This window comes from Anoplopoma fimbria, chromosome 9, assembly GCF_027596085.1.
Source record: "Anoplopoma fimbria isolate UVic2021 breed Golden Eagle Sablefish chromosome 9, Afim_UVic_2022, whole genome shotgun sequence".
NCBI lineage: Eukaryota > Metazoa > Chordata > Actinopteri > Perciformes > Anoplopomatidae > Anoplopoma > Anoplopoma fimbria.
In genome coordinates this window covers 25,213,691-25,238,604 of record NC_072457.1, presented here as the reverse complement: position 1 = coordinate 25,238,604, position 24,914 = coordinate 25,213,691, and the positions used below count along the sequence as shown (strand labels likewise).

The following is a 24,914-nucleotide window of genomic DNA, read 5'->3' as shown; positions in this document are numbered from 1 at the left end:
GAAGTACTACCCTGAGCCTTCCACTTAGCTTTTATTGTCTTTCCTGGTCATATTATTAAATTCAAGAAGTTGAGCCTTATTGTATTCCTATTAGTTTGTTGCACTTATTGTCTTCATATTAGTTTCTTTCTGCACTGTACTTTTGCTCTGGTTTATGCTCTTAGATTGTTTAAGAAAGGAGATGCACTTATGACTTCTGGTGACTAGTAGTTCTCTTGAATACCTATGTTGAATACACTTCCTGTAAGTCGCTTTGGATAAAAGCGTCTGCTAAATGACTGAAATGTAATGTAATGTAATATTAACCAATTTGACTGAATGGTCAATGGCCCATATAAACTGGTTGGATGCATTTATTTTTTTTGTCTGTCTTGACATCTTATATTCATATGCCTTAATGAGGTTTAATATAGTTTTTGGTTACTGCGATGGTTCCCACTGTCCACACCAGCCACACAAAGACCCTGGCCATTCTAAAAGGGGAACACCACCTAAATTAAGGATTAGTTATTTTCGTTGCCTGGGAAAATTCAATCAATATGTGTTACCATGAGCTCCTCTCTCTCAAAGCCAGAAACCAGAGAAAGTCAAAAGTCAAACTTGTGATGTCACCAAGTCTGGAGCTGCTCCATGGACAATGCATGTGAGACTGATTTTGTGGACACACAGAATGTTTGTTTTCTTTATTTATGCCCAAAGTAATGAGCTTTATTCTATTCTAGAGTTGGGCACTTGTGAACACAGAAAATGTACCCATATACTCAGAACATTCCCCTGGTGCTCTCCATGTCATCTACTACATCATTCACAATTCACTGTAGGTGGAGCAGCTACATTTGGAAGAGAGTCGTTCATGTTTACTTAGACCATAGGAATAACGTGTACAAATCTTTAAATGGGCGCCCTTTAAATGAAAGTGAGTATAAAGTGGAAGATGTCTTTTTGTGTAGAAGTACTTTCTCAAGTTGAGTTGAGGCTTATACAATGGCTTGAATGGATTTAGCATGTTTATCTCCTTCCCTTTATGTGATACTTGAGGATAGAGGACTCACCCACAGTTGTGGCATTTACATATGAAACACAGAGAAGGAAGTTTGTCACTAACTAGTTGGCACACAGATACAGTACAGTGAGTGAATGTCCTCAGTTGTCAGCGAAGAGAAACGCGGATAGAAAGCAGGTGAGCATGTCCTTTATTGGTTGTCCGCAGGTGTCCAGTAAAACCCTGTTGCATCACGCTGATCATGGCAGCGGGCCACGAATGCTGCTGTAAGAGGCTTGTGTCAAAGTAAAGCAGATCACATCCTGATAGATGACACTGCAAATCTCACCGCTGTTGTGAGGGAGATGAGAGGTAAAGTGACTTGGCCTTAAGTGGTTTGTTAGATTTAAAATAACCTATGACCCCAGCTGTTACAGATTTGCCAAATGATACTTAGTATCTATTCTTTCTGTGTAAAAGTAATAATATAATGATATTAAGAATTTCAGAATTTTACTTTCAAGATCTTGGAGGCTTCTCCAAATAATAGAGGAATTATGACATGTTTCAAGACATTTTTCAAAATGAAAAAAGTTTTTAAACCAATCAGAAAGTTAGCATTGACTCCAAACATCAACAATGAAAATTTGAGGTTTCGTTTATTTTATCATATGACACTTTAAACAGAGATGAATGATATATGTTTTTTTTTTACAGTATAATACACAATTCAAGTAGTACATGAATATGATTCCATACTTAACGCATAACGTAGAGGGGAAATACAAAAGCATTTTACCGTTTGTCACGTTATTCAAACTGGTCAAGGATGAATTCTCATAGATTTTTCGAAATGCACTCATTCATATACACATTCCTCACTTTGACATAATCCACCAAAGCAAGAAAGATTTAGAAATTATGCTGTATAGACAGTCTAAATCTGGAGTGTGAGAATAGAAGTTGTGTTGAGGTTAACTATGCACTGACTATGATTACACAGAGGAGCTTATATACAGTCTTACATTACAGTTTACAAATCTTTTATACATATTTTCACACAATAAAACAAACATTTTAAACATTGCAAGAAATAGGGAATTGTTAGGGTAAATTTAATGGACAACTTTTTTGCAATTTATGAAAATAAATAAATAAAAAGATTTGTTTAACACAGTGACACAAAATATGAATTTGTAACCCTTTGGGAATGTTAAACCGATACTGCAATGGTAATCTAATCAGGAAAACCCAAATTCTGAAATAAACACAAATTCAAATTAACCCCCCGGATAAAAATGAGTGTTCTTCAAGAAATGTTAAAGCAATACACCCTATTTTGCATGAATTATTTCTTGTTTTACTGTAACACCTTAACCTTTTAATATGTTATTCAGAGATGTCTGCAGTACCTTTATTGAGCATTTCTCCAGGACTGATGGAGCATGTTAAATATTGTTGGGAGAATAAATAGTAAAATATTGCCAACATTCAGATGTGCTTCATATTTTTGAAAAGCATGCACAATAAGGAAACCTAATGACATGTGTTGCAGCTCGTATGAGAGTGTCATGCAACAGGTGATTGATCTGATGAAGACAAGAGGGACGAAGTTGATATGTTGATTGGGTGGGACAGCTAATCATATCTGCCTCACATCAGTAAGTATTTTTCCTGTTTGTTTTAAGGGGCAGTATGACCTTGCTCATTAAAAGAAACAAAGAAGAAATCAATAAAAAAAAAAAGATATAAAATGGAAACAGATTCATTGAGTTACAGACAGCTCTTTATTTTCTTATTGTTTGATCTCTTTTGCAACCTCTTCAGATTATTTGAAATATATGAGGTGATGGAAACATACATATTTGAATGGAAAGATAACTACTGATACCTACAGCAGGACCCTAGTGATGATGAAGTTACACACTTTTTGCTCAACGTTATTTCCCTGTAAATCTAATAGATAGCGTTAAGAAGAAAACTAAATTGCCAATATATATAAATGTCATAACAGTCCATGTTTGGTTTTACACTAAAGTTATGGGCTTACTTGCTGTTTTTTTACAATAATTTTATTCTAAGAATTCAACCTCTATGTCACACACTGAACACAAGAACATGGCATGTGTACATAGCGGCAAGATATGTTATACAGTACATGAGTTGTTTTACATCAAAACATGACAGAAGAAACCCAGTGATTCCTTTTTCAAAACTCTTTTTTAGAAATACATAATTTGAAAAAGAAAACTTTTGAGTTCTTAAAGTCGAATATAATGGAGAACAATATTTATATTATATTATATTTAGTCCACCACCTGTTGTCCAGACTGCATCATCTACTGGGAAATGCCACACTGACCTGGTTATTAAATGTCCATGCACAAAGTGCAATGTAAAGGCAGACAGAACGAAAAATAAAAGTTGGAATATATTGAGCATGAAAACACATTAGGCCCTCTGTATCTGTGTAAGCTCTGATGTAACTATTGATCATCTAATGAATCCTATCATAGAACACTATCCAATCATGAACGGGATGTAAAGTAACCCTATCTGCCGAATATGTCCTCGAATATACTGTATTGAAACACACTCAAGTTTTTTAACACTGGATTTTTCTCTTTGATGCCATTGCAAAGCCATACAGGAGGTACAGAACAAATCTAAAGCAGCTTGCCCACTTATTTTTTGCCCCGGCCCTTTCTTTTTTCCTTACCGCAGACATATAGGATCTCTCCAGAACAACAAAATAAAGTCTCTTTGAGCCCCCATATTCAGTTTATGTGCTTAACTTGGCTACTTGCATGAGTAGTGGAGGTACTTCTTATACTGCCACAAGATCTTTCAGCTAAAAAAACAACAATCTCTGGTGCTCTTTATTTAAAATTTCCATCCCAGGTGGCGTTCACATAACTTGTCCATCAGTTTTCAACCCAAACTGACTACTGCATGTAGTGACATGGTACAAAGTTAGATTGGGGAGCATAAAGTCCGTTGATGATGTACAGGCTTGTTTGCCAGCTTCTGGACGGCTGTGATGCACGGTATGAATTTGCAGCGTTGTTTTAGGTCAGTGTCTCTGCCTAACTGACATCCACAACCTGTGTGTGTTTGTTTTCTTCACCTTTCACTTGAGTATGTGTGTGTGTGTGTGTGTGTGTGTGTGTGTGTGTGTGTGTGTGTGTGTGTGTGTGTGTGTGTGTGTGTGTGTGTGTGTGTGTGTGTGTGTATGTGGGTGCAGTCTTCTACTTTGTATGTAAGTGAGACAGATAACAGACAGTTTGTGTCTGTGTGAGCATGTTTTTCCTCTCCTATTGTACATCCCACTGTACACTCAAGCACATTCACGCCATGTTTCTGGCTCTCTTTTCTCTCAGACGGTGATGGGGCAAATGATGACTTTGTCCTCCAGCATGACACTAACGATGAGGAAGACGAAGTAGAGCATGAACATGAGAAGGCCCAGAAACTTGCTCATTTTCCACTTGCAAGCCGCGATGGAGATGATGACGAAGAGCAGCATGAGGAAGAGGAGGACGATGGCGCAGAACAAGCCGTTGCTGCTCACCTGTACTGGCTTGAAGTCGTTGAGGATGTTGTAAATGAGCCAGGGGAACGGCAGACTGGAGGGAGAAGAGGAACCCAACAGAGAATAGTTATTTAGGTTATGAGAGACAAACAGCACTTGTTCTTAACTAAAAACAGATATTACACTGTGTGTTTTCTTTCCGGACTCACCCCACAGTGATATCAAAGATGTTTGAGCCCACAGAGCTGGAAACGGCCATGTCACCGAGGCCTTTTCGTGCTACAATCACACTGGTGATCAGGTCAGGGATCGAAGTGCCAGCTGCTAATATGGTCAGACCCATTATCTCCTCTGTGATCCAGAACGTTTCTCCAACCTGAAAACAAGAAGAAGTTGCTAAGAGTCGCAGTACACACCCAATATTCAAAATATACTTATAACAAATGTACAAACAAAAAGGAAAAATAATCAAACTGCAGAGGCAGGTTTGAGGTTATAATGAGTAGAATGTATGTTTTGAGTTTTGAGAGGTGGCAGGAAGGTCAGAAAGAGATTTTGTTGCAGGGCAAAGACAAGTGTAAGCAGTTTTCCTACATGTTGATCTTTAGGAAAGCTGGTATTTGTGTCCCAATGGCAGCTTACATGGAGACATTAACATTTTTGTTAAGTAAGGGAATCTAATAGTACTGAATTGCGATATTTTTTTCGGGCCTACAACAAACTTTGAAGATCTCCAGAAAACTAACAGAAGAACTTCTTATTTTATGCTCCACTGTGTTTGGTACAGCAGAATAAAAGATGTGAGACCGGTATTGCGACATGCTGAGACGATAAAGATTGATCACTTCCACCACCTAACACCTAACACATCTCATCTAGCACACAGCGCTCTGCACTCATGTGTACTAAAAAAAAGCAGGTGCATCTCGTCCGTGCTCACATGACCTCCTACTTCAGGCCTCACTGTACCGGCGCTGTTAAAATAGAGCGTTACAGGTTGATCTGGCTGTGGATCAAGGCAGATTAGTCGGGATTAGCTGCCGTAGTCACACATTCAACACTCTGACTGCTGCACTGACTCACAAGAAAAGCCTTAGAAATGGAATCGAATAGACAATAGAGTTGTTGTGTATAGAAATGGATAAAGTGTGTGTGTGTGTGTGTGTGTGTGTGTGTGTGTGTGTGTGTGTGTGTGTGTTAAGTACCTGGTGAGCCCACCACACCATCAGGTAGGAGAAGAAAGCAATCCAACTAATGGCGCCAAGGAAAGTGACGGGGAAGAACCTTGCTGAGGTCTGAAAACCACAAGAAAAACTAAGTTTAGTTTATTTACCACTCAAACAAACAACCACTCTCTCTGTTATTCTTTGGCCCAGTCAACAGCCTGATACCAATGGCAACATCTAAAACGGTATTTGGATGTATTAATGTATAGCCCAATTGGTAAAAAAAAATGAAAAAACAAGAGTGGAACCTGCTGTTACTCACAAAACTATTGAGCAGGTCATGTAGTAAATAATCCAAATAGGAGACCCACGTAATCTTAGCTATTCTAAGTTTCTCATGCTTCAAAATACAAGAAATGACAGCAGTGAAAAACAGAAACTCTTCAATACAGAACGTGAATATGTAGATGTAAAAAAACAAACATTTGATAGCATTGTGTTATAACTCCCAAGTTGCTTCTACATGTTTGCACACATAAAACACGCTTTACATTTGTGTGTGTGTGTGTGTGTGTGTGTGTGTGTGTGTGTGTGTGTGTGTGTGTGTGTGTGTGTGTGTGTGTGTGTGTGTGTGTGTGTGTGTGTGTGTGTGTGTGTGTGTGTGTGTGTGTGTGTGTGTTGTCACCTCTCTCCTGACGTCAGGCAGTGTGAGCCACAGTGGAAAGACGATGGGCAAGATGATGAGGTAGGTTATCCGTTTCCTGTTGGTGTCGGGCCAGGCCAGGCTCAGAGGCTGGTCTTCATCCTCCTCATCTTCTCCACCCTGAAGAAAGAGTTAATTACTTTACAACAACTGTATTTCTATTTAGATAATTATTAATCGATATTATTTTCTAATATATAAATATTTTCCATGATGCTTTTTAAAAAATGTGTGTTCTAGACGGAGGTTTCCATAAAAACGCATAGTTTAACAAGTGAACTTGGAGGAATGTTGAAACATAAAAGCCATACCTCTTCTCCTCCTATAACACCGTTCATGGGTGGTGTGACTTCCACTGCAACATTTGAGCTGTTGGGGATGTTTTTATCAGCTGGAGGAAAAAGAAGAAGAAGCTAGATGAGAACAGAGTTTAAGGAACTCAGTATTCATTTGAAATAAAAAAAGATGGTGTCTAATGACATCAAAAAAAGAACTGAAACTGTACAATTTGCATTTCTTGGAGGTTGTGTCTGCGAGAGGAGTCCTACGTTGAGAAACAAAATATTCTGGTTAATTTTCTGAGGTCATCCTTACAAGTGTAACACAGCATCACATACATGCCCCTCAATAATGAACAAATCAAATCCCTGATGAATTGACCATCAGTCAGTCAGCTGATAACTAGATTGAAAACTACCACATACTTTACGTTACACTTACTGAAATATATAATTTGGTGCACTTATGCAATCATGACCTTTAAAAAAGGTTGCAAGCTAAAGAGAAAGAAGTTAAGTGGTAACTTCAGCCATAGATTTTAACACAAAATCAAAAATATAGTCTTGTCACTGCCCAGAGTCCAGTCATTAATTTCTGATTAACAAAATATTGATTACTTTACGTATTGTTTTCACCATTTATCGATAGACACAGTTCTTAATTGATTAAAGATTTGATAGTTGATTCACATTACACTGTTACTCACCTACACCGTTGGCAGTGGCAGCTTCTTCTTTACACTTCTGCTTGGCCATTTTGTGAAGTATTGATGCCTTCTCTTTAAATTGTCCTGACAAAAGAGACTCAGTCAGCCCAGCCTGGTCCCCTGAACATTTTTGATTAAGTATTATACATACATGCCACGTGCAATGGGGGGAACATGCTTTCCCACTGTGCTAGGATTCATTTCTAGAGAAGAGGTAAGGAAATATTAAGAAAGGGAAAGTGGTAGAAACGGAAAGTGAATTGAACCTAATTCTGATCCTAAACTTAATTTTCACCAAAGCTTTTTATGTACAAATATATTGTTAATTTAATTCACATCCACAGTGCATCCTCTGTTTCATAGTACTAACATTATAACTTGTTGCATTTTGCGTACGTGTGTGTATGTGTGGTGTTGTGCATTTTTTTTGCTTACCCATACCTTCGTCACTGAGAGGGTCGAGAGTGTGTATCATGAGCTGGAAGATGCTGTTTCTCATCAGTGAGTTGTGAAGAGATGCACAGCTGCCTTCCCTCTGCAGCCTCGGTTTGGCCTTTAAAGAATATCACAAATACAGAAATATATATAAATATACATTATATGAATGCAAAATAAATGAATCTGTACATACTTGTTCTACATTTGGTTTCATTTAACATTTTAAATAAATCACAAAACTTCTAAAACATTGCAAAATAAGATGGTTGAAAAAAAACAACCCTGATGAGCAGTTTTTTAAATGTCATATCTCTACTGCAGTTTCTCTCTAGTGTACATGTAGAATATGTATCTAGACACCTTTTTATATAAAGTGGCTGACATTGATACATACAGCATACTGTAAATATATGCAGGCACACATACAGGACCTGCACCAGACGCTCCAGGGATCATACATAGAAGTTCACACACACAAAACAAACTCACCATCAGCTTGTTCTCGTCATCTCCAGGTTCATTAACCTTTAAAAACACAGAGAAAGAAATGAATGTATGGACGAGGGATTGGTGAAAGATGGCAAAGTTACAATGGAGTAAATAAAGTATAGTACAATGGAGTATTAGTATTAGTAACTGAAAATGTATTCAACTCTTAACGTCCAGACATTCAGTAAATAATGAATGAACATTGAAAACACACACACACACTGGTAGAGCAATATATTATTGTTTTCCTTTTTCAGGAAGAACAGTCGCAGTCTTTAACCTCTACAGCTAATTTATTTTATCAGCAGTGGGGAGGTTTTGGAGTGGGAATCAGGGATTTGGAGACGTTTAACAACTGATGGGAACAATATGTTTTGTGACTATAAATTGTTTTGTCAAATGTAAACGAAATTGTAGTTGATCAAGGAAGTTTGTGAATGCTGTTCTCTTTTTTATTAATTTAGCAAAAATGTCTACAACTGGAACTTTGAAATTGAACCTTTTTGCCACTCAAACTATTCTCTATACTAACCAGTATTGGTTTCTATAGCTCTCCTATAGAGGTGGGTAACATCACACTGGGAGCAACTACACTGTGGCGTTCTGCCCTGAAAAAATATAATATTGCTCTGAAGTCAAGCTCAATAAAGAAGGTTTAATTGAATGTTTAGATTTCATAAACTGATGCAGCTTGTTCTCTTTTTAAAAAAGCAGGTGAAGAATAAAGCAAAGAACAGAGGTCATTTTATTACATTTTTACTATATTAAGTAAAATTGATGGTTGGGTCAGTTGAGAAGGTTTAGTAGCTAGAATGTAATATTATGGAGGACCAAAACTACTTTTTAACAATGTAGTATAACAGTGTAACAAATCATTTTAATTCATATTTCACAACTGATCTTCATAAACTGGTGCGTGGAGTGTCATTAGGTTTCCCTTGAATAAACTTATGTCCAGATGATTTAACCATAAAAGATGCTTTTGCCCTTTTGTAATTCCTAGGCGTTCTTAAGAAACAAAATACATTGAATTCCAAAACAAACAGCATGACTGTTATATTCTGTCCTCATGTCTTGCTGAAGAAGAAAAAAGTTTTTATGAACATTTACATTGCTAAATATTTTAAAGTAAACTCATTCGCTCGCCCTCATAACAGATTCACAGTTGTTATTAATAACGAAAGAGCTGCAATAGGACTATTTTGTCTGAGGTGAATTGTCCTTATGTTCCTCATCTTTTTCCTTAAATAGCATTAAACCTAATACAGAGCTTACACAAACGATTACATCACACAGATGAGGTTACTATTCCGTGCCTTTTTCCACACTTCCTAATTCCTTTTAAATATAACGAATGTACCACAAAGACAGCCGGTAGCGTAGGAGGTGTCTGACTCTTTGAAAAGCACAACACAGAAAATCACCGACACCAAGCAGAGAGGTGGAGGGTTTTGTTGTTGACACGTTTTCATGATGGAGGCCCCAGTTTGAGCAGATAATCCCTTTAGCTTGCATCTAACAAGACACCTGCTGTTGTTATGGCAGCAAAGGAAAGGCTAAAGATAAGGGTTTTCTTTTTGTTTTTAAAGGGGTACCAATTCTATACACTTGTCACATGTTTGTCCAGTCCAGATATGGCTCAATCAAATTCATTTTTATAAATGTGTGACCAAGTTCCCAAAGCCAAGCTGATTTCTTTTGACTGAAGATAGATATTTCATGTTGGCAATCATTTTATCAAACTAAATGAATAGAAATATATTTAAAGTAATGTTTTCAGGGAACATAACAGAAGAAGTTGTGGACACCTGTCCATGTGATTGCTGAGCAGCTCTAATGGCAAAGGCCAGTTGGGCATTAGTTCATGTTGGTTGGTGCTCACATGGCTGCTAAGAGCTGCTTGATGACAAAAGACACTCACAACCAGCTGTAGAATCTGCAGTGAGTGAAACTGAACCTTGGCCAGTGTTACAACAGTATACTCAGATAATTGCTGCATTGTGCAACATGTTCATATTCTGCATGACATACTGTAACTTATTTTAGAAAGCCGCTAATCTTTGTCACCCTACACCCTTATGTCACTCCTCTCAGCTCTGATGTGTTTGTGAGGTTAAACCTCTCCTCAGCTTTCTTACATGAATCACAGATGACTAATCACCAAAAACCTGTCTCAAAACAATTCCAGCAAGTGAAGGGATTTAAAACAAAACCCAGAACATCCTCCAAATCTTTTTTTGTTTTTCACCCAGCAGGTGACAAAACAAAAGATAAAATAAAATATGACACTCAGATAACTAACCTGTAGCTTCTAAATTAGCCAGATCTGAAGAAAAGTGTTACAGATTAAGATAGCCAGTTTTTAGATACGTTGTTAAGATTGTTAGGTAATGTACAAACATTTTTACTTTGGTAGATATAATTATACTTATACTGATTGGATAATCTAAAGATGAAAGCAAACACAAAGGCAAAAATAAATGTTGCCACTACCCTGCTCATATCTACACATTTTGCTTCCATTATGATGCAGTATTTTTTCATTTATTGTGGCAGTTACACAGTTACAGCTCCTTTCTTTATAGTGTACATCTCTAGTCACTGACAGAAAAGCCCACCATGGGCCGTTTTTAACAGCCGTAAACTATGAAGCAGAATTCCAAATAAAAATTATTTCTACAATTTCTCAACTTTGGGGTAAACTTGGAAGATAGTCATCTGAACTATGTTAAATAACACTTAGGCATCAAAGTCTACTACCAAGTAAAGAGTCTCTACAAGCAAATCCTGGCTTGTTCATGATATAACAGAGCTGTTTCAGACCCGAGAGGTGATGATAAGAAGAATGCCTGAAGCTTAAAATATTTTCAACACTTTTGACTGAGCTGCTGCTCCAACTGAGTGGTCTCATCCCCGATCCACAAACACTGGAAGAATTCAAAAACCTAAAACCCTACAGATTTACACTTTTCATCCTAATCATCCTCATGTTATCACTGAGGCACAGTCCGATTGCCTTTCAGATTTTCCAGACATTTCCATTTTGCCCTCTCTCTCTCTCTGTCTCTCTGTCTCTCTCTCTCTCTCTCTTTCTCCCCACCTGACTGTCCGAGCTGTGGGACTTAGCCAGGATTAATCTGCAGAGATCACCCCTTTTAGACTGCCGTTTCAAGCCTGCGTGTAAAGCCCCGCAGCAACCTTCACAGGTCACCACCCTGTCAAACATTTCCCTTTCACTCTCATCGGTTAGCAAATATTAAAATAATATTAAATTACACAACTGCTCAGTTGTACTGCAATTTCATGGGGAAATGACACTGAAGTACAAGCATTATGTGCTCAAGAGAACACATTAACAGTTAATTATTAACAGCAATTATTTTCACCCCTGCGTTGGAAAGAGGTCTTTGATCCTGATCACAATAATCAGAAACTAAAAAGTCAGGTATGCTGTGCAAGTATTAAATCCATCAGAAGAGCTTTGTTCTGACCCAGAACAGAACCAACTAGGTTCAATAGCAACAATAGAACTGTAATTAGTAACATGCAATACATAATAACCTTCAGTTTAATAGTTTATGGAGTTGCAGATGCACTGCGCTTCTGCATTGTAATCCAGGTCTGATATTAATTATTGCAAGGAGAATTTGAACATTTTGTTGGAGTTCTGCAGAGACTGAGTGACAGTGTGCTGGGATGCATGTTTGCTGTCGTCACCGCAGGTAAGAAGTTGATAAGGGGATCAGAGAGGATTGTTGTCTTTAGTGCCATTAGCAAGAAAACCATCAAATCTTTTCTCTCTCACTCTCTCTCTCTCTCTCTCTCTCTCTCTCTCTCTCTCTCTCTCTCTCTCTATGTAGACAATCTATGCACTGTGCAAAAACCACCAGAAACATCCAACTATAATTAGAATAAAAACCACACCAAGGTTATGAGCAAGACTGAAGGCTGAGGACAGAGCAGCCAGACATTTTTTCTCTCAGTGATCTGCTGATTCTTGCTCCTTCCAGAGAGCATCCGACTATTATTAGTGGCTCTAATGGGATTGAGAGCATTAACCTGAGGGATTATTAAACAGCTACCGACACATGAGGGCAAGGGAGTTGGACATCAAGTGCCTGACGACAGAAAGAGAAAAGCTGCTCTTGGGCTGAGGGGAGGCAGACTGAAGAACAGCTGATTCCAAGAAGGGCATAAATGTCAAAGAGGGCATCTGCAACTACATTGATCAGAACCCAAATATACTGCATGTGCTCACAGGTTTACAAGAAGAAGAACACAAAATATATAAAAGTGAATAAGATATAAAACACAGTTCAGATGATACATGTGTGGTCTGCGAAAAAAATGTAATTGTAATTGTCAGAAACTGATTACTGCTGAATGGATTGTTAAAAAAACATTTTGTTCAGCCTGAAGATGATGAATACACTGAAAGGTACTAAATCATTTATATTACCACTACCATTCAGCTATTAGGGGAAAACAATAGCAAAAAGACAGAAGCAAAAAACATAGATTAATTTAACATACTATACGTGATTGTTATTCTGAAAAAAAGCTCATAACTCTATAAAACCCCTGAAGAAAAGTCTCGTGTTTTTTGTGAAGTAGTCTTCTATCTTGTTTACAGTTACCTAAGCATTTAAGGGGAGGAGCTTTTAAAGCGGTGATCATGAGCTCATCTGTTCCCTGTAACGTGAGAACTTCTCCTGGCCTGAATCACTACCTTAAAAATAGTTGCCTCGTTCTATAAAGTGATCTGAACCACTATTGCATCTTAACATTTTCTTTCTGTATAAGTTTTATACCACAAGATCTCACTTAATTGGCCTATAATGCAATAAAATGTACAGAATCTGTAATATATGTTTACAGACAAACAAAATCGAGATCATGTGCAGCAGTGCACTGTTTACTCTTGAAGAACTGATGATGGGTGATGTCGGTAGGCTGCAGGCAATCTGCTCTTAGATCAGCATATTGTAGTTTTAGCATTTGCCACCTAAATGTCGTATGAGATTACAACCTCTTAGAACAACAGATCTGACTCCAATTACACACACAGACAGAAAAGACAGAGGCAGAATTGAAAAACAGACTCTTTGTCTTTTAATGTGTTGCAATTGATCATTTTGCAACATCATATCCCCCGTCTGTCTTGAATCTGCAGTCTTTAACACAGCAGCAAACAGCTGAAATAGCACTCCAAGCTAATCTCAAAGTTACACTTCCCCATCATCTCCTCCTGGATGACATGAAGTGGTTGGTTTAGTGATTGTGAAGTGATTGGTAAGTATCTTGTCATAGGTCAACATCCTGTGAGTATGAGTCACACTGATAAATAATCAAAACACTCTCTCATGTCTCATACCTTCCTAACATTGTGATCAGATTGTGAAGAGATGCTCTGCAATCATTTTTAGTTGTGTTCAATGAGCTGAAATAGAAGACAAACAACACTCATAGCTGTGACCTTCCTCCAGAGTCAAGAGACCACTCCATCCAATGCCAGGACAAAGACGAGGGAGCTGAAGGAGGCAGCGTGCTGATGAGGTTGAAGACATGCTACAAGGATCTCTGGTTTCCGATTTCATTTAGCTGCTTTCAGTTTTCATCAAACAAGATGCTCAAGTCCAACTCAACCCTATAAAAACTCTGTCCATTTCAATAACTGACTACAAATAGTCAGGGTATATACTTTCTCCTAGCACGGAATTAAGAAATAATACTATGTATCCGTGTGTGTAATATTTAGCAACTCTGCAATGTTATATATGATGTTCTTACTGGCTATATATGTAAGACAATTACTATCACTACACAACCATAAACCTGATTTGTAAAACTATAATGTTCTTCTCTTAAGGAGGAAGTGATTTCTATATTGCATGAATAAAATGTAACCAAATCTTGACTGAAAGTTAAATAGTAGATTTTTATAAATTCAAAAAATAAAATTGTTGAAGTTAGTGTGACAGTAAACAAACTCTCAGAGGTGAGATGACCATCTTGACTAAACATGATGGTAGATGGGAACAGAAAACACTTGATTATCGTCCCATTATGAAACACAGTAAATTAAATCCATGACAAATGAATGTATACTTTAACTTTCTTAAGTATTCTAATGTAAAATGTAATTTTATTCCAGGTGAAGTGGGACATTTAATTGACTAGTTATTTTACATCAGCCCTATTCTGAGACTTGGTCTGGACTTGGTTACTAAAAGAAGTGAGCGCAGACGAGGCCTATTCCTTGACTTAGTCAGCACCAAGAGGATGCAGTCTGGCTCTACGTCTAACACTGTCCGAGCAGGTGGCAGGTTAAGACAAAGCTTTATATCCTTCCAGAGAGGAAGTCAAGAGGGTTTGGCTGCTTGACAAAGTGCTGTCTGTTCAACACCCTCTCTGATTCCCAGAACAAGAGCATGACTCTTCTCGGGGTCAGTAGCCAAAACAGGTTCACTCTGGATCTTATTCATTGTGACATAGAAATGCTATTCTCAGATCAGTCATCAACAGATGTGTAATGAAAGGATCAGATGCTGTCAACAGAGATGGGGTGAAAACATAAAGTGAAGGGTAGAGTCTGCATCAAAAAGGATGTAATAGGGGAAGCTGGATGGATGAATGGATGGATTAACAGAGAGATGGATGTATTAATGGATTGATGGATGGATGGATGGATGGATGGATGGATGGATGGATGGATGGATGGATGGATGGATGAATGGATGGATGGACAGATAATTGGACAGAGAGATTATTGGATGGATAGACAATTTGACAGATAGCTGAATGGATAGATGAATGGATTAATGGATGGATGAATGGATGAATGGATTAATGGATGGATGAATGGATGAATGGATTAATGGATGGATGGATGGATGGATGAATGGATTAATGGATGGATGGATGGATGGATAGATGAATGGATTAATGGATGGATGGATGGATGGATGGATGGATGGATGGATGGATGGATGGATGGATTAATGGATGGATGGATGGATGGATGGATGGATGGATGGATGGATGGATGGATGGATGGATGGATGGATGGATGGATGGATAATTGGAAAGAGAGATGAATTGACTGATGGATGAGTGAGGCTCACCTTTGTAGTCATCTCAAGCTTGTCCACCTGGTTGCTGCCTAGGAAGCTCTTGATGACAAATTCTACTTTGGCATTGAACTTCATGAATGTCACGTAGCAGGTGTAGCATGACAGCAGGCTGATACTTTCCCCTATTGTGATTTCATTATCCAGAAAGAAATAGATGAGCATAAGCAAGCCGATGATGTAGAACGAGACGTCTCTGAACAGAGGCCACCAGGTGAGGTGTAGCACCTCTTTGGAGAACAGAGCGCACATCCCGATCACAAACAGGATGTTGAAGACAGCGGAGCCCACGATGGTACCGATACCCACGTTACTGTGGGAGACGAAGACTCCTATAACAGAAGTGAAGAGCTCCGGGGCTGAGCCACCCGCCGCCATGAAAGTGGCTCCTGCTACATCATCAGATATCTGCAGCTTCTCCGTGATAACAGTGAGCGCAGGAACAAAGAACTCATCGCAGACAATGGCTAAGGCTATGAACATGTACAGCATGCCAAACATATGAAAAACCACATAGCCCTCACGTCTGTCCTCCACGCTAAAGTAGTCCGTTGGGTAGTCCCCGTGGTTCAGCTCTATATCAGATGATTTCATGGCCACCGGTGTGTCCACTGGTGCGGCTGAGAGGTTGTGGTACTGCAGAAGAGTTCTTTGGGGCACTGCCGCCTCTGCTGAGCCCTCAGCCGACGACTCCAGCTCCTTGGCCACTGTTGTGACCAGCGACAAGGCACTCCATGAACAGAATGTGCAGACCGCCACCATGCTGATGATGAAGCCCAGAATCCGTCCAGGCCGCAGCTTTCTTTTGACGCCATGGTAGTGGTGCCTGGTGCAGCTGCTGTGAGGGCCCAGAAGAGGCTCAGAGCTGGAGGAAGCCATCCTGTCTCGACTTCTTATGGGAAGCAGGAAATCCATGGTGTTTGGCGAAGGTTGTCAGGCAGAGAGGAAGTGTCTGGAGTCCCCCCCGAAGCTGGGCTGGTGGTGCTGGTGGCTACGAGGGCGGGGGTTCGACAGGCCGCGACGGTTCACCGATTTGTTAGCATGCTGCTTCCCAGACTAAGCACAATGGAAGCCCTGCAGTCTGATTCCAGGATCTAGCCCATTCAAAGGCTTCCTCATATTAGTCACTGCAAGACAGAGACAGAAGAAGACAGTTTTAATCCAAGTGAGCAGGCATTTTAAAAATACCTCTAAACAATTAGTTTACACAATTAGAACATAATACATAAATATAAGCGTCTTAATGAGTGTGAATATGGTGTCTTAATTCAAACTTTTTCCACTCCTGATATCCATCCACTTACATGCCTCGTTAGAAGTGATACATTTGATAGTATTGTACTTTTTAGACCACACAATGTATCTTCTAACAAAAGTTACTCAGCAGATAATAGTTTTACATGCAAAACATATAGAATTAGATTTGTTTACATTATTATAGATTAAACCAACTGATAAAATAAAGTGTTTCAATTAGCTAGAATTGTCCCCCCTACGACGTGAGACACCATTAAAATTTGCTACATGCTATTGCATCAGTGATAATAACCCAATAATATTTTTTGAACTGTCTATTCTAAGTATTGGTTCAATATAATATCCTGCTAATCTTATGCGAACTGTGAGGTCTATATGTGGGCCTGCTGCTGATAGATTCCACGATTTCCATTCATGTAGGTTATCTTTTAAGGCTCAGATGAATAATAATTGCCAGGCAAATTTTAAGTTACTCATATGTATGTAAACTTACAAAGATGTATCACAGAAATATAAAACATAATTGGAAGTATGAATAAGAACTGAAATATTTGGTTTTCCTTGTAGCTGGAATTACAGTCAGTGCTGAATTGCTAATAACAGTTAATTGTATTAATAGCAGTGATTCTGTTAAAGTTCTATGGCTTTCTTGTGATTGTGCTGAGAACCTGCAGTATGATCTCTACCTGAAGTGAAGCTTGGACATTAGTGAAAGCTCATTAGAGAGCTATTTAATCCCTGAGAAGATATACTTAGATTAGCCTCAGGCCCTGCACACTGATGCTACTGCACAAAGTCAAAAAGCAGACACCAAGAAAATGATCAGTGAATTTGAGTTTCAAATAAGAACTGTTGAACAAAAGTGTTATTCATAACTGCAACAGCTACACTGGAACAAACTGAAATGTTGAAACTTAATTTCATAAATCCTAAATTAAACTGTTCTGATCTGACACACCAATTTATTACAGTAAAACATTTATCCAACATTTAAAAAAAAACAGGACTATGCTCTGAAAGTTGCACAGTTGTAGCAGTCGTTTAAGAAACAAGCTGCATTCCATTAAGACGTTAGAGTAAAGACAAACAACAGCTGCAGACAAAAAGCACACAAATATACATTTTTCTCATACCACACCACTCTTCCGTTCAGGACTCCAGCAGGTCTCCGGGTCGCTGAATGAATATTCCAGATAATTGAATCCCAAAAGGACAAAAGTCCTGAGAGCTCAGAGATCAGTCTAAAGGTCCGAACAGTAAATCCTCTGTGAGATTTTCCTCCCTCAGCAAAGGTGGAGCTCCAAGACGCCAGGTCAGAAGCCCAGGAACCAAGGGCTCCTCCCTCACTCTCAATGTTCCTCCCCCCTTTGATGCGGCCTCCCTCCTTCCCTGCTTCAGTATATCTCCCCCCCTACCTTTCCCTTCGTTTCTTCTACCTTTCCTGTCCAAGAACAAGGATCAGTGCCATCTTGCTCTCTCCACCACCCCACTTCCACCTGTTCCAACCTCACCCAGTGTCATGTATCATTTCTTCCCATACCCACACCCAAGCAAATGCGTCTTACACAACGAGCTTACAGCTTGATGGAGCTGAAGCCTACTGTGCTATCAGATCATAGTGCTGTGCACAAAGTCCTTGAAAACGTTCCCAAATACTCCGTGACGTAGCATGCTGCAGCATATTCAGGGGGGATGCTGCATGATAATTGTGTGTATTAGAATTTTATAACTTTTAAATTAGGGTGTCAGACTGTTTTGAGTAAAAGAGGCTTGAGAAAATATTTTTTTTTAATGCACCAGTTCATTCTGGTTTAAGTTTACATTTATTGATACCTTTGCATATTTTTTCTCTCATTGTTTGCATTTTCACTCTGACTACAAATGTTTTCTTTTTTCTTACCATATTTTGATACTCATCAAATCATTGTGCAGTTTTTGCTTAACAAAAGATTGTTTCAAAGTTTGCAAAATTGCAGACAAGAGTGTAAAGTTTGCATGACATGTTCCAATTACAAACAACCAGTTGTTGGAGGTGACATCACCATGCCTGCTGTCTTTTATTCCCTGAATGTCTGTAATTGGCTTTTGGATACAACACCTGCTCTGAATCCTAAATTTGTAGCACAAACTGTATGTATTTAATATGGTATTAAGTCTCACTCTTTATTTTGCCAAAGGAAAAAATTGTCATGTGTACTAATATTATAAAATAATGAGATAATATAAGATAATATAAGATAATTCTAAAGAAAAAAATAATTTCTTAAAGTGGAAATTATAAGGAAATTGTGAATGAGCAGTGTGTGTCTGTGTGCACACATCAAGTCAGGTCAGGCTTTACACAAGAGAACTGTAAGCTTCAGAAGCCACCTGAAGGTGATTCTGTTACGTAGCGTGTCCCCAACATAGCCCCACCTCTACAGCGGCAGTGTGTGTGTGTGTGTGTGTGTGTGTGTGTGTGTGTGTGTGTGTGTGTGTGTGTGTGTGTGTGTGTGTGTGTGTGTGTGTGTGTGTGTGTGTGTGTGTGTGTGTGTCATGTCAAATGCCATGAATAATCCCAGACCCACTGGCAGATAAAAAATAGAAAAGTATGATTGATATTTTTGAATTTAATAGGAAAGACTAACAGAAAAGTTGATGCAAAGATGGAGATGTATGAGAATGATAAAAGAAAACTAGAGATGGGATAACACCAGTCGCAACACCAGGGGCATAAAGTATGTGGGTGGCCCTTCCCCTCTTCCCTCACCCCTACTTCTGGCCCCATGCCCAGACAACACCCATATTCAAACGCAGCCTTCATCTTGATATCAACTACACACCTGCAAAGTTTTGTGAATGCATCTTGCAAGCTTACAACGCTATCACAGAGACAGAAATATGTCCACAGACATTCAAATACTTGGCAAAGTAGACATAACTGCCTCTGTGGTGGTTCCTGATACAGGTGTCTACAGGATCACATTTTACCATGATGACTCACAAGATGAAAACAACACCAGTGTTGCTGTCGCGGCTGGTGAAAAGACCATATAAACCACAGAACTCTGCTGGGGATAAGTCCAACCAGACCAACCTATCGTTTCTCACCTCCTACTGTTCTTATCCAATTAAACAGGAGCACACTTAATGGTGTGCACCATTCACTTTCCCTCACAAGCAACATGTTGCCCTTGATTCTTACAGTCTGTCTGTTCCCTCAGCCGGTCAAGCTGCATTACCTTCTGGGAGCAGGCGCCATGTTTTTAAAAAAACATTGCATAAAGGATGATGAAGTATCAGAATGGCCTGTAAGTCCAGGTGGTCTGTGGACTCTCTGGGACAATTTCACATAAAGGAAAGAAGAGAAAATACAAATTGTGCAAACACTACTTTCATATACGGTGTTGCATGCTCCCCAGAATAAAGACAGTCTTCATAGTTATTTCCACACTGTTAGACAACAAGGCAGTGCCATGGCCTGAGTTGACACTTGGTTTGGGGCAGAGGTGTTTGACTTTAGTAAGGATTCCGATTTGGGCTATAGCTGCTATATTAAGGGCTCAACTAACTCATGTAAAGTCGTGACATGGCTAAACTTGTTACATAACCAACCCAGCTAACCTAACCCTCCTTCGAGGTAGGCAGAGGTACATCGCCTGCTGGACTTGAAGTACAAATAAGTCTCTTGGCATACAGAGGATCACCAGACCTTTGGTAGCTGTTTCAGGTTAAGTTTACGATGCTCTTCTCTTTAAAAAAACAACATCTGAGACCTGGAAGATAACTGGAGTTATCGTACAAAGACGTAGCCTAATTACGTTAAAAACAAAACTTAGCACAACCTTGGCCAAGGTAATTATAGAAAAGAAAACTTGATTTTGTGTTGGACAGCATAAAATATTAGATTTTTTATTTCTATCAAGGTGAGAAGTGGCTCAGTTGTTAAGTAATTTTCACTTGCAGGCCAGGCAGTGAAAAGTGAGATATATGCATGTTCCCATGTGAAGCTGGGATGAGCAGCAGCTTATTGGCTAAAGCTTGTGCCTGAAATAGCTGCTAAGTTATATACCCGTTAGAGAAAGACCCTCCATCTGTGAGCAGGGACAGACAAGGTAATCGGTGAGATCTATATAATGAGTCTATGAATAGAAGGTTTCAACAGGATGCGGGAACAGCCATGTTTACATGTTACAAGATCTCTGAACCATTAGTTTGTTGTTCACAACAGATTTGAATTTCTCATTCATTCAATTAAATGAGGAGGACAAATGTCTATCATTTGCACAATAACCACTTGCAAAACTGATGAGTTGGTTCTCACTAAAATTCTCTTACTCTTCACATCGTTTCATCGTTTTGTGCCATCACATGCAAAATGATCCATTATCAAAATGTTAGACATAAACTGGGCCTATATGACTTAACATGAAAGATCAAATAAAAACTTGTACTGTATAGAAATGTGCATATCATTTTCTGTGTACAATTTTGACTTTTCCTCGTGAACTTTGACCTGTTCTTGAAATGTGAAGTCAAAAATCTCAATACAATTCACATAGCATTCTGACATTCTTGTATAGTTCACTAAGCACTCAGTGTAAACAAAAAGATGAGCAAAACAGAGATTTGTCAATAAGAAACATTTCCAGAGATGAGTGGAAAAAAAAAAAAAGATCTGAACATTTTGACCAGTATGGTTCACACAATGAAACAATTAATTGACACATAACTATGTTTTGAAGCGTGAAATAAATGTTTTGGGTGAGCTTCTACCTAATGCAGACAATGCTATAGAGCTGTTGTGTCATTACAATGGAAGAAACTTTGAGAATGTGAACTAACTGATGTATTTGGCAAACATAACCCTTGAGTGATATATCTTGGGTAAAAAATTTGGCTGGGTTAAGTTGAATGTAGGCCTACTGGAAACTTCCCAAAACCCAATATAGAGCAGGACAGACCCGCTTACGTTACCTTATTGCCTACTCTGATACTGGCTCCCAAACAGTGAATGTGCTAGAACAGGGCTTTTTTTTAAGTAACCTTGTGGTTGGTTAATGATACGCTGCGGAGGTATTTTTGGCTACTCCATACAGCTGTGACAAGTAGAGAAGCATCTGTGACCGACAAGGAGATTAATTAAACTTACTGTTGAGTAGAACATATGTTACTATATGATCTGACAGATTTAAACTAATGGAAATGTTTTATTAATTCACAAAATAGCATATTGAAAAATAGTGGATATAAATCATGTACAAGAATATAAAGATGTGGATATGGAGTATGTTTTTTATTGTTACTTATTTATAGAGCTGTAACGGTGGGTTGAATAATCGATCGACGGAAAAACAGTCTCTAACTATTTTAAAGATGATTGATCGTAATTTTTACTTATTACATTTTAGTCTGGTATTTTAATTGTTATTGTTATTATTATTATTATTATCGCTATTATTATTAGTAGAGGTGTTGTAGCAGTAGTAGTAGTAGTAGTAGTAGTAGTTACATTAACAATAGTACCATTATAATTATGACTATATTAATTTCCAAATTATTTACTATTGCTATCACTGTTACCTTTTGTCTAATTACCTTTTCTTTTTTTGTAGGAGGTCTTAAAAAAAAAATGTAATTTTCATGCACACAGAAGAACAGAACAGAACTGGATAAATGAGCCCCTTGATTCAAAGAGGTACCAAGAAACCACAGCTGACATATAGACTGCTGTTTTGTTTTTGGCAGAGCACCCAAATGAAGTTCAGTGAAAGAGAACCGCACGTTTCCTCTTTAAAACCACAGCTGACACATTTTACATATTAAGATGGAGGTGTTTCTCCACCAGCAGCTGGAGGAAAATGTCAGTTTGTCCAGTGGTTGACTGTAGTTTCACAGATAAAGGTCCGTTAATCTGTGATGAGGGTCATGATATCAGTGGCTCACACTGCTGGTGGAAGGACAACCCAAGAAGCCCACCTACCACCATGAAACCAGAGGCCTAAGACCTGATACACAACATTTTATAATCTTGGGGAAAACCTCTGATCCTCAGATACAGAGAGCAGGATTACTGCTAGTCGAGAAATCCAAGGCAGCAGACAACAGTTCAGTGTCTTTCCCTCGAGCATGTTCAACGAGATGAGAAATGAGAAAAGAACATCTTGCTCAGTATTTTTGGACATTTGGGACATTAACTCACAAAATATACAGTTTACAATTCACAACAATACTGGCTGGATGGAGTCACAAAACATTCCTGTCTGTATTCAGTTAGAGATGATTTTAAAATTCCGCTTGGCTAAATCCAGCTGCACAACAGCTCCATCTAGTGGTTCAAGTACAACATTACTTCTATTTGTGTTTCCCCCAAAAGGTCAAAATAAAAACACGTTGGCAGGAAGCTGAAACACATATAGGGACATAATTACCCAGCATTCTGGTGTCTTACAGGTATTAACTCAAATTTTGAATTACCTTTATGTACTGTTCTCATAGACTAAGCTTCTAAATTGAACTGTGGTCTACTGGTAAGAGTCTAAACATAATCCTTTTAACATTAACACCTGAAATAACAAACGCGTTCCTTCAACTGCAGGTGGTGTTTACACAAAATTGGCTGGAGACTCACTCGACTCTGATCCACATCCAGAACATTAGATTACAGATGTTTTATTATTATTATTGGGGTTCCTGTGGTGTAAAAGAGTTCCTAGTTTTTAAAGCAATGTTTAAAGAAATGCTCAAATCTTGCATTGTGACAGGAGTGTTGCTCACAGGAAAAACAGAAGGAACAGTTCTCCATTTATCGTACTATTATGTCTTACATCCATTTCTCAGAAACTGAGGGCATCCTTTTCAAGACAGTGACTGTGTTTAGCAACAACAAGCCTTGGTTCAGCAAAGAGATTAAGATGCTATGTCAAAAGAAATACTAATGCATTCAAGAGGGGTGATAAAGAACTCTTATTCTCTTCAGTCCTGCAGTACTGATTCCTTTGCCTAATGGCTACGGACTCGTTGCCTTAACATCTGTAATGAAAAGAGTGTCTAAACGTACAGTTTGTAAACTTGTGTCCAGTGCTGTGCTAGATCCCAGTTTGCGTACAGGGCCAATAGATGGGTTTGGATTTCTGACTGGGCAGAACACAGGTCTACTCATTATACACAGATGACTCTATTTCACACTCTGAAACTGTAAAGATCACTGAGCTGACTGATGATGCAACTCTGTTGGTACTGATTCCCTGTAATGATGAGACAGCTTACAGAAACGAGGTCTCCTATCTGGTCGACAAGTGCAGCAATAATAATTTGGAACTGAACATCAATAGAACTATAGAACTTGGAATGGACTTAAATTACTTTAGTGATGATGGAAATGACTTTAGTGTCCCAATTCACCAGCCTTACACAATGTGTTACACAAGACCAGGAAACCTGGTATGGATAAGATCAGATAAGATAAGATGAGATACTCCTTTATTAGTCCTGCAGCGTGGAAATTTACAGGATTTTCAGCAGCATAGGGTAAAGTGCAAACAAGAGGCATAGTAAAAAAAACTGTGTTCAGGATAAAAAAACAGGGAGAGCTACTACGAATGGTCATCAACCACCAGGTGGTAGAGAGAGGGGATTGTTTCAAATTCACTGGACTACAATCTCCTCGACCCTGAAGTGGGAAGACAACGTCACGATCATCCAGAAGATTGATCAACAAGGACTATTCTTTTTAAGACAGCTTAGGATATTAGGTGTGTAAAAGGTTGCCATGGTATAGAGTCCTACAGAGCGGTAATAGAAAGTGTGCTCGTTTCTCAATAACTGTATAGAATGGCAACGCTACAGCCCGAGAGAAAAAACAGTTGGACAGAACTTTAAAACAGTTGGCTGTGTACTCACCACTATTTCTGAACTATACCACGTCTGCATTCAGGATAAAGGTTGGAAAATTCCAAAGGACTCTTCAAACCCATCAAACCCTCTATGCAGACTTCTACCTGCAGGCAAAAGACTACGTGGTATTAAGACGAGTATCTTGCTTAACCGGTTGTATAAATAAGCACATGCACTTCCACTTGACACTGTAAGGGCGTGATCCATTTGGTTGCTCTGTTGTATGGTTACTGTACTGCACTTGTGGCAGTTAGTTTTTTGTTCAGTGTGCTGTCTGACTATAAGGTTTTGAGGTTGAGCGCAACAATACAAATTCCGAAGGAACTGGGGTTAATATGGCAATTATCAACTGAATGT

The 24,914-nt window shown here is 38.7% G+C and overlaps 1 protein-coding gene across 1 annotated transcript; it reads right to left on the bottom strand.

Moving 5' to 3' along the window:
• Positions 1 to 4,358: 4,358 nt before the first annotated feature.
• slc24a2 (solute carrier family 24 member 2) lies at positions 4,359 to 16,340 on the bottom strand. The gene is made up of 10 exons (XM_054604949.1): positions 15,420 to 16,340; positions 8,296 to 8,331; positions 7,804 to 7,921; positions 7,369 to 7,452; positions 6,889 to 6,927; positions 6,695 to 6,774; positions 6,366 to 6,503; positions 5,720 to 5,809; positions 4,724 to 4,890; positions 4,359 to 4,608 (listed from the first exon to the last, which is right to left on the bottom strand). Exons 1-10 carry the CDS (start codon positions 16,338 to 16,340, stop codon positions 4,359 to 4,361), a joined length of 1,923 nt encoding a protein of 640 aa, XP_054460924.1.
• Positions 16,341 to 24,914: the final 8,574 nt, after the last annotated feature.